Source organism: Oncorhynchus nerka, unplaced genomic scaffold (assembly GCF_034236695.1).
Source record: "Oncorhynchus nerka isolate Pitt River unplaced genomic scaffold, Oner_Uvic_2.0 unplaced_scaffold_3651, whole genome shotgun sequence".
Lineage (NCBI taxonomy): Eukaryota > Metazoa > Chordata > Actinopteri > Salmoniformes > Salmonidae > Oncorhynchus > Oncorhynchus nerka.
In genome coordinates this window covers 1-11036 of record NW_027037643.1, presented here as the reverse complement: position 1 = coordinate 11036, position 11036 = coordinate 1, and the positions used below count along the sequence as shown (strand labels likewise).

Sequence of the window (11036 nt, the reverse complement as noted above, 5' to 3'; positions counted from 1 at the left end):
AGAATGCACATTTTCTGGCTTATCAAAGTGTTGACAGTGCACAACTTAAACATTAGCTTATAAAAACAGCAGCTCTTTGCTGTATTCATTGAGTCTCCAGTCATGGTTTTAAATGTTTTGAAATCTCATCGCATCAACTTTGCTTCTACGGGTACAACACAAAACATGAGAATGATGAGTTGCTTGAATCTATAGAGAAACATATACTTCATTGGTTATCTACATTTCTGAATTCGTTATTAGTGATAGGAGGGGACTTTAACATTACTATAGATAATTCAACTGATAGATGGCCCCCAGGTAGGCCAACCAATCAGAATTTGGGTTTTATACTTTTTATGGAAAAATTTGATCTCACTGATATATGGAGAGAGAGGTTTTCGGCCGACAGATCGCTCACTTGGAGTAACAAAACAGGTTCCAGACAGTCCAGAATATATTTTTGCCTTATATCCAAATGTATTGATAGTGAGTGTGTTACTACAAATATTTGTACTACTCCCCTCACAGACCATAGGGCCATTTACATTGATATCAAAATATTTTACACTGGGGGCCTCCCGGGTGGCACAGTGGTTAAGGGTGCCACCCGTGGATACCACGAAATTGGGGAGAAAAAGGGGTAAAAATTCAAATAAATAAATATTTACCCCTGATACTAACCTTGGTACTAACCTCTACCTTGGTAGAGGTTAGTATCAGGGGTAAATATGATTATTATTATTTATTTATTTTTACCCCTTTTTCTCCCTAATAGTAGCTACTAAACAATTGGATACCACGAAATTGGGGAGAAAAAGGGGTCAAATAAATAAATAATAATATTATTTACCCCTGATACTAACCTTGGTAGAGGTTAGTAATCAGGGGTAAATATTTTTGTTTTTTGTTGGGTTTTACCCTTTTATCCCCAATTTCGTGGTATCCAATTGTTTAGTAGCTACTATCTTTTCTAATCGCTACAACTCCCGTACGGGCTCGGGAGAGATGAAGGTCGAAAGCCATGCGTCCTCCGAAACACAACCCAACCAAGCCGCACTGCTTCTTACTGGAAGCTAAATAGCTCGTTATTAAATAATGATATAGATATAGGTTAAAGATCTGCTCTTACACTTTTGGGAAAGGGCTTGTGAAGAAAAATCTTATTGCAAGAACTGCGAGCTCTTTAAATTTGAGGTGTCCAAATACCTTAGAAAATATGGTAGTAATCTTGCTAAGACCAGAAGAGCTGAGGAGGAAAAGGTGATCATTAAGATAACTTCCCCAGTCGGCCTCTCGGGGGAGGAGAAGATGGAACTGATTGAGTTACAAAACAAACTGGATAATATATATAGATTAAATAAAATGTATAATATATATATAGATTAAATAAAATTGATAATATATAGAGATTAAATCAACTGGATAATACATATAGATTAAATCAACTGAATCATACATATAGATTGAAAGCAGAAGGAGCCTTTATTAGATCTATGAAAAAATGGCTTGAGGAGGGAGAACAGAATTTCTTCAGACTTGAGAAATTTCCCTCTACAAATAACACTATCCATAAATTAAACATTGATGGTGTTATTACAGATTACCAAAAATGAATCACCAAATACTGTAGCAATTTTTACAAGAAATTGTATAGCTCTACGTACTGTCAGGAATCCACAGATATGTTTTTTGACTCAGTGAATAATGTTTACTCTATCAGTGATACAGAATCTGAGCAGTGTGATGAACCTATCTGAATTGAAGAGATTTAGAGTCTATCATACATCTAAAGAACAACAAATCCCCAGGTGTTGATGGAAACACAGTTGAAGTAGGAAGTTCACATACACCTTAGCAAAATACATTTAAACTCCGTTTTTCACAATTCCTGACTTATAATCCTAGTAAAAAGTCCCTGTTTTATGTCACTTAGGATCACCGCTTTATTTTAAGAATTTGAAATGTCAGAATAATAGTAGAAAAAATGATTTATTTCAGCTTTTATTTCTTTCACATTCCCAGTGGGTCAGAGGTTTGCATACACTCAATTAGTATTTGGTAGCTTTGCCTTTAAATTGCTTAACTTAGGTCAAATGTTTTGAGTAGCCTTCCACAAGCTTCCCACAATACATTGGGTGAATTTTGGCCCATTCCTCCAGACAGAGCTGGTGTAAATGAGTCAGGTTTGTAGGCCTCCTTGCTCGCACAGATTTTTTCAGTTCTGCCCACAAATTTTCTATAGGATTGAGGTCAGGGCTTTGTGATGGCCCTCCAATACCTTGACTTTGTTGTCCTTAAGCCATTTTACAAAACTTTGGAAGTATACTTGGGGTCATTGTCCATTTGGAAGACCCATTTGCGACCAAGCTTTAACTTCCTGACTGATGTCTTGAGATGTTGCTTCAATATATCCACATAATTTCCCTCCCTCATGATGTCATCTATTTTGTGAAGTGCACCAGTTCCTCTTGCAGCAAAGCACCACCCACAACATGATGCTGCCACCCCGTGCTTCACGGTTGGGATGGTGTTCTTCGGCTTGCAAGCGGTCATACGATCTTTGTCCCCATGTGCAGTTGCAAACAGTAGTCTGGCTTTTTATGGCGGTTTTTGTGCAGTGGCTTCTTCCTTGCTGAGCGGCCTTTCAGGTTATGTCGATGTCGGACTCGTTTTCTGTGGATATGAATACTTTTGTACCTTTTTCCTCCAGCATCTTCACAAGGTTCTTTGCTGTTGTTCTGGGATTGATTTGTCTCTAGGAGACAGAACGCGTCTCCTTCCTGAGCGGTATGACAGCTGCATGGTCCATGGTGTTTATACTTGTGTACTATTGTTTGTACAGATGAACATGGTACCTTCAGTCATTTAGAAATTGCTCCCAAGGATGAACCAGGCTTGTGGAGGTCTACAATTTATTTTCTGAAGTCTTGGTTGATTTCTTTTGATTTTCCCATGATGTCAAGCAAAGAGGCACTGAGTTTGAAGGTAGGCCTTGAAATACATCCACAGGTACACCTCCAACTGACTGAATTTATGTTAATTAGCCTATCACTGCTACAACTGACTCAAATTATGGCAATTAGCCTATCAGAAGCTTCTAAAGGCATGACATAATTTTCTGAAATTTTCCGAGCTGTTTAAAGTCCCAGTAAAGTTAGTGTACGTAAACTTCTGACCCACTGGAATTGTGACACAGTGAATTATAAGTGAAATCATCTGTCTGTTAACAATTGTTGGAAATGTTACTTGTGTCATGCACAAAGTAGATGTCCTAACCGACTTGCCAAAACTATAGTTTGTTAACAAGAAATTTGTGGACTGGTTGAAAAACAAGTTTTAGTGACTCTAACCTAAGTTAATGTAAACTTCCGACATCAACTGTACATGATAATTTTACAAAATCTTTTCTGAAAAAAATCCTACTTAATGTCTTTTAAGACAGTTTTGAAAACAATGTTCTCGTTCCTACAATGACTCAGGGGTTAATAACACTGATACCTAAGCCTAAAAAATAAGTGGTGCTCATCGATAACTGGCGTCCAATTTGTTTCTTAATAATGACTGTAAAATATTAGCCTTAATTAAAGAAGTCCTGAATGCAATCATTGATGAAACACAGTCTGGCTATATGAGGAACATACATATTTCTAACAATATCAGACTAGTATTAGACATACTTGACTACTCAGACCTAATAACCGAGGATAGCTTCATAATATTTTTAGATTTTTATAAAGCATTTGACACAGCAGAGCATCACTTCCTCATCCACTCCTTTGAGAAATTTGGCTTAGTTTTGTTTTGTAAGGCTATTAAGACTATACAAATGGTAACAGCTCTATCAAACTGAAACATGGCACCTCACCTAGATTTGAGTTAAAGAGAGGAATTAGACAAGGTTGTCCTATCTCTCCATATCTGTTTTTATTAATCACCCAACTTCTTACAAATTCTTTAAATAATAGTCCTGTACAAGGTATTTCCATAGCTGGTAAAGAAATTATTATAAGCCAGCTGGCTGACGATACCTCACTTTTTCTGAAAGACGCTAACAAAATTCCCATATTGATCAATGTGATACAATCCTTTTCAAAGCATCTGGTCTATATCTTAACATTAATAAATGTGAACTCATGGCTGTCAAAGATTGTGTGACACCTTCATATATATATTTTTTTCTTCTTTTTTTTCTCACCTTTATTTAACCAGGTAGGCTAGTTGAGAACAAGTTCTCATTTCCAACTGCAACCTGTCCAAGAGAAAGCATAGCAATTAGACACATACAACAACACAGAGTTACACATGGAATAAACAAAACATAGTCAATAATACAGTAGAACAAAAGAAAACAAAAAGTCTATATACAGTGAGTGCAAATGAGGTAAGATAAGGGAGTTAAGGCAATAAATAGGCCATGGTGGTGAAGTAATTACAATGTAGCAATTAAAACACTGGAATGGTAGATGTGCAGAAGTTGAATGTGCAAGTAGAGATACTGGGGTGCAAAGGAGCAAGATAAATAAATAAATACAGTATGGGGGTGAGGTAGGTAGATAGATGGGCAGTTTACAGATGGGCTATGTACAGGTGCAGTGATCTGTGAGCTGTTCTGACAGTTGGTGCTTAAAGCTAGTGAGGGAGATATGAGTCTGCAGCTTCAGAGATTTTTGCAGTTCGTTCCAGTCATTGGCAGGTGACCAGTGAGATATACCTGCTGGAATGCGTGCTTCGGGAGTGGGTGCTGCTATGGTGACCAGTGAGCTGAGATAAGGTGGGGCTTTACCTAGCAGACACTTGTAGATAACCTGTAGCCAGTGGGTTTGGCGACAGTATGAAGCGAGGGCCAACCAACGAGAGCGTACAGGTCGCAATGGTGGGTAGTGTATGGGGCTTTGGTGACAAAACGGATGGCACTGTGATAGACTGCATCCAGTTTGTTGAGTAGAGTGTTGGAGGCAATTTTATAGATGACATCACCGGTCGAGGATCAGTAGGATGGTCAGTTTTACGAGGGTATGTTTGGCAGCATGAGTGGAGGATGCTTTGTTGCGATATAGGAAGCCAATTCTAGATTTAATTTTGGATTGGAGATGCTTAATGTGAGTCTGGAAGGAGAGTTTACAGTCTAACCAGACACCTAGGTATTTGTAGTTGACCATGTATTCTAAGTCAGAGCCGTCCAGAGTGATGCTGGATGGGCGAGCAGGTGCGGGCAGTGATCGGTTGAATAGTATGTATTTAGTTTTACTTAGCGTTTAAGAGCAGTTGGAGACCACAGAAGGAGAGTTGTATAGCATTGAAGCTCGTCTGGAGGTTAGTTAACACAGTGTCCAAAGAGGGGCCAGAAGTATACAGAATGTTGTTGTCTGCGTAGAGGTGTATCAGAGAATCACCAGCAGCAAGAGCAACATCATTGATGTATAGAGAAGATAGTCGGCCCGAGAATTGAATCCTGTGGCACCCCCATAGAGACTGCCAGAGGTCCGGACAACAGGCCCTCCGATTTGACACACTGAACACTATCAGAGAAGTAGTTGGTAAACCAGGTGAGGCAATCATTTGAGAAACCAAGGCTGTCGTAGGTCTGCCAATAAGAATGTGGTGATTGACAGAGTCAAAAGCCTTGGCCAGGTCGATGAATATGGCTGCACAGTAATGTCTCTTATCGTTAGCAGTTATGATGTTGTTTAGGACCTTGAGCGTGGCTGAGTGCACCCATGACCAGCTCTGAAACCAGATTGCATAGCGGAGAAGGTACGGTGGCAGTTAGCAGACCCGGGGCAGTCAAGCAAGCAGTTAGCAGGGGCTAGGAGTTAGCAGACCGGGTTATCAAGGAAGCAGTTAGCAGGGCTAGGAGTTCGCAGACCGGGGCAGTCAAGCAAGCAGTTAGCAGGGGCTATGAGTTAGCAGACCGGGGCAGTCAAGCAAGCAGTTAGCAGGGGCTAGGAGTTAGCAGACCAGGGCAGTCAAGCTAGCAGTTAGCAGGGGCTAGGAGTTAGCAGACCGGGGGCAGTCAAGCAAGCAGTTAGCAGGGGGCTAGGAGTTAGCAGACGGGTTATCAAGGAAGCAGTTAGCAGGGGCTAGGAGTTATGGGGCCGGGGCAGTCAAGCAAGCAGTTAGCAGGGGCTATGAGTTAGCAGACCGGGCAGTCAAGCAAGCAGTTAGCAGGGGCTAGAGTTAGCAGACCGGGGCAGTCAAGCTAGCAGTTAGCAGGGGCTAGGAGTTAGCAGACCGGGGCAGTCAAGCAAGCAGTTAGCAGGGGCTAGGAGTTAGCAGACCGGGGCAGTCAAGCTAGCAGTTAGTAGACCGGGGCTAACAAGTTCAGCCTCCGAGGGAGACGTCACGATGGGGTATAAATGCTGTTTTTGCCTCTTCGTGCGGTGACGTCGATAGACCAGGCGTGGAGTTAGTAGGGTTCCAAGTAGCTCTAGGTAGGTAGCAGGCCTGGCAGGTTGGCAGAATGGGCCTTCATGCGGCGTCTCGCCTGAGGGGCCTGTTGGAATCCTCCGGGCAGATTATGTCGGTATTCCAGTCATAGAGGATTGGTGGGATTCCATGCCCCTTAATATAATGGTATTCCAGTAAAAGAAGAACCTTTCATATTTAGGCATAACCATTACCAAGGATCAAGAGTCTAGAGGCTTACTAAATGTTAACCCTCTTATTAAAAACACCCAGAAGAAGCTAAATCAATGGCTACAGAGGGACTTATCTTTAAAGGAAGAGTCCTAATAACCAAGGCTGAAGGTATCTCTAGACTAACATATGGCGCTCTGTCTTCCAAATCTTGGTAAAATCAGCAAGGAGATAGACCAGATGCTTTTCAACTTTCTGTGAGAAGAACAGTACCCATTACATGAGAGAAAACTGTGTAAGAGAATGAGAATGGTGGGCTGAATTTTCTGGACTTTACTACCTTTAAATAATATATTTTAAGATCAATTGGATTAAACAATTCTTAAGAAGACCCACTTCTATGTGGAATTGTATTCCTCATCATGTATTCTCTACTTTTGGTGGCCTTAAGTTCATGTTGGTTTGAAAATCATAATATTGACAAAATTCAGAGTGAAACTCTTTTCATCAGCAGGTTTTCTTGTCATGTTTGTCCTTCATTTATAAGCATAATTTTTCTCACACAGGTATTATATATGGAATAATTAGGATATATTGTATAAAAATACTTCTTTGTTTTTAGAATATTGGTCCCGAAATAATATCCTATTGGTGAGCCAACTTGTAAATGCATAGTTTTTAACTTAGTTATCATCAGGAATTCTTATCACTTTACAAGTTCCCTATAACACCTAAATATTTTGCAATTGTTTTAGATGCCATTCCCTCAGGTGTTGCTTTTATTATTCAGGAACGTGTCAAGAACTGACCCACAGAACCTGCCTTCTATTAACCCTGTTGACTCATCAATAGGAAATATCTGTTTCTCTTTGGTCCATTCAACAACAGAGATACGAACCTTATCATCATGCCTTATTGGAATGGATTTATTGATAATATCAGTTGGGAAAGTTTGGATGTTACACACACATACCTACTTGTTAACAAAATTAAGGAAGTTTCCTTTAAAATTGTTCATAAATATTATCCCCAATCACCATATGAAGAAGTTTAAGGAAAACATCAGCTCAAATTGTTCCTTTTGTAATGACCACCTAGAAAACATTGTTGCATCTTATTTGGCATTGTATTTATGTAAAGAAACTGTGGCAAGACTTCAGTAGATTTATAATTGAACACATTTATGAAGATTTCACTATTGTGGAGAAATGTACTGCTTGGATTCTTTACCTACTATAAGTTGAAATACCTTTATGTAATTACTTTCATTATTCTTTTGGCCAAATTTTATTCACAAATGTATTACTTAAACAAAACATCACATTTTATTACCTTACAAAAATAAATTGAACTATATTTTAAGACGTTAGGTACTCTACTAACAAAAAAGCTGTTAGAATTATAAGTGTATGTTTGTCCTTCTAGGTCCTTGTGTAATGTGATGTTGTAACCCCAGCCCACTAGTGTCCATTGTATATTATTTATATATACTTGTGTTACAGTGTACTTTCTGTAATGATGTGGCGCAATTCAGTGGGGCCTATGTAGGCTTTAAACATTTTTTTATTAACAACAAATCAATACATAAAGCACATGAGGGAACACAAGCATACATAGATTATAAACAATGGACAATCGAGCTAGGGGCGGGGCTAGGGGTACAATATCACATTACAATTACACAAGGACCTTAAGGGACATGCATATACTTACAATTCTAACAGCTTTTTTGTTAGTAGAGCATTTAACCGTCTTAAAATACAGTTTTTCTTTTTGTAGGTACGAAAATTTGGTGTTCTGTTTGAAATGTACATGTGTGTATATGAAATTTGGCCAAAAGAATAATGAAATTAATTACATAAAAATGTTTCACCTTTTTCGGACCTATGGAGACACGCAGAGGCCAAATTGAGCTCTTTTCCGCATCGCTGTGCGACTCTCAAATGTGTAATAATATGGATGGCGCCGTATAGCTCCACACATTGACATGATTGGTTGACGGTAGGTGAGGGCGGGAGGTCCTGTATAACAAACTCCTTCCATATCACAGTAATGCTGCACGGCCAACTCAAAGCAGCAGATTTACCATGCAGCGCCTTTAAGGCTAAGCAGTGAATGATTGCATCTCAGGAAAAACTACAAGTCCCATTCTGCAACCTGGATGGTGTATGACGCCATGATCTCTACAGCTCGTTTGTGTTGTCTTTTTGCGAGCGGAAACGACGCTGAGATGTCTGGGTATAAAAGAAACCAACATGGGTAACGTTGTGGTGATGTACCGCTGACGACCTTGATCATAGGCAGTCATGCGGCGATACAAGGCCGCTTGTGCGCGGTACAGGCGTTAGATGTTTTAAATCCACCGTATAGGCCATTTGTATGCCTTTCATCAATGCCGTTCTGAGCTATCCAGTAAGCTAGAAGAACATCCGAACAATTAAAGATGCTGGATGAACTTCCAGTTAGTTAAACAGCAATAACGTTCCTCATCATTATTTGTCTTGTTTAGTCGGCCCATCATTTGCGTAGCAGTAAAGTACCCCTGGGTGTAGGCTTGTTGGTGTTGGTTTTCTGTTCTAGCGCAATGTAAAATACAATTCTTGTAGCCTATTACCCACCCCTCTTTGAGAGCATCTTTGTCATACAAATATAGTGTATTCATTTGCCTGCTAGCTGTCGATTCATGCAGCAGCATGTAATGATTCCCATGGAATCAGACCCAAATATGTTTAGCTTGGGGTGGCCCTTTTTTAAGGGCGTATACTCGCTTAGAATAAAGAGTCGGTTGCTTTACATGCACACATAATGTTTCGGTGTCTTATTTATATATATATATATTTCATAAATACTTTTGAACGTCTCTTTTGGCCAGTGTTTTAGTGTGCAGTGTGTGATTCACTGTTTTCCACACCATTGTGTTTAACCTTAATGCAGATTTATTGTGTGTGTGTGTTGTTGAACTTCTCAGTCTTCTGCAGGGAATTCGTTTTACAGACATGGTTGAACCTCCAGTCGTGGCAGGAACCAAGTTGGTCATGGAGGGCTTGACACTGCCAGTTGAGACAGTTGAACAAACAGTAGAAGTTGAGGAACAACCAATACTTACAGGTGAACAATACATGGAAACGGATGAACAATACATGGAAACTTATGAACAACCAATGGAGACTGGGTTACAACCAGTGGTAACTGAAGAACAACCAATGGAGACTGGGTTACAACCAGTGGCAACTGAAGAACAACCAATGAGTGAACTGCTACTTGTCACAGAAGAGGCTTCTGAGTGTGTCTCAGACCCCACTGCTTCTACGGAGATCATTCTTGAACTATCCGCTGTTCCTCTAGAGTCTGCTGCTCCTGAAGAGTGGGAACTGGGCCAACCTGAGGATGCACAGAAGGCGACCCATGTGGATGACGTGGCCGCTAGTGACAGAAAAAATATTCCCCCCCAAGAAGAACAGAATGGAGCCACTCAAGATGGACATGTCCAGGCTGCCAAAAATGGTGACTCCGCTCACATGTGAGTATTGAACTTCTTCTCTAGTAGTCTTCCGTGATTGGTTACCATGTAATACATTTTTGTATTTCTCTTTCAAGGCTTTAGTATTGCAGACAGAATCTCATAATTTCCCCTGTAGTGTTTTTAGGCTATTTATTTGTAGTTCTTGCATAAGCAGTTAAGCTATTACGACAGTTCATTCATTTTTTTGCTCTTCTAGTAACCTCCATTGTGTGTTAATATGGGTTTGAAGCTGGGATACAAGTGTTCTTTCCGCTAATCCCTTCTCCCTCCCCCCAGCTTCCCAGATCTCTATGCAGTGCCTGGAGTGTCACATCATCTTCAGCGACCACAAGAGCAAAGAGCGCCACCTCAAGCAGAGTCACCCGGCAGAGTATGAGCAATGCATGCTGGGGGATGCCCTGTTTGCCTGCTACGTCTGTGACCGCCAATTCACTAACTCCAGTGACCTCATGCTTCATCAGCGTGCACACACGGAAAAGACACCCTTCAAGTGCCCCATCTGTGGTGAGGCCTTTAGCCGTTCCTCTGAGCTCACCCTCCATAAGAAGCTTCACTTCGGCCTGTACGGATACACCTGCGCAGACTGTGGAAAACCCTGCAAGACACTCACCTTACTGAAGTATCACCGCCGCACGCACACAGGGGAGAGGCCCTATGTCTGTAAGGAGTGTGGCAAGAGGTTTAGCATGTCCAAGGCCCTCCAGAAACACGCACTAGCGCATTTGCCGGAAGGAATGAAAGGAGACGTTGGAGGGATCACACCACCGATGAAGTCACAGCTAAAGAAGAATAGTGGTGAGTACTGAAAAACATGTTTGTTTTCATGTCATACAACTACTGTGCTATAATGGGATGTGCAGTGAAATACTCGTGATATACACTATACAGTGATTAAGCTAGTGATATACACTATATAGTGATTAAGCTAGTGATTCTATGCAGAACCAAACCTTTA

The 11036-nt window shown here is 40.6% G+C and overlaps 1 protein-coding gene across 1 annotated transcript; it reads left to right on the top strand.

Annotated features, from left to right (window-relative positions):
* Positions 1 to 9530: 9530 nt before the first annotated feature.
* On the top strand, positions 9531 to 10876 carry LOC135566706 (oocyte zinc finger protein XlCOF15-like; the record flags this gene model as incomplete). Its single annotated transcript, XM_065014344.1, has 2 exons — positions 9531 to 10078; positions 10358 to 10876. Coding segments are annotated over exons 1-2 (652 nt in total), but the record flags the coding sequence as incomplete, so codon positions are not given.
* Between the last annotated feature and the right edge of the window lie 160 nt (positions 10877 to 11036).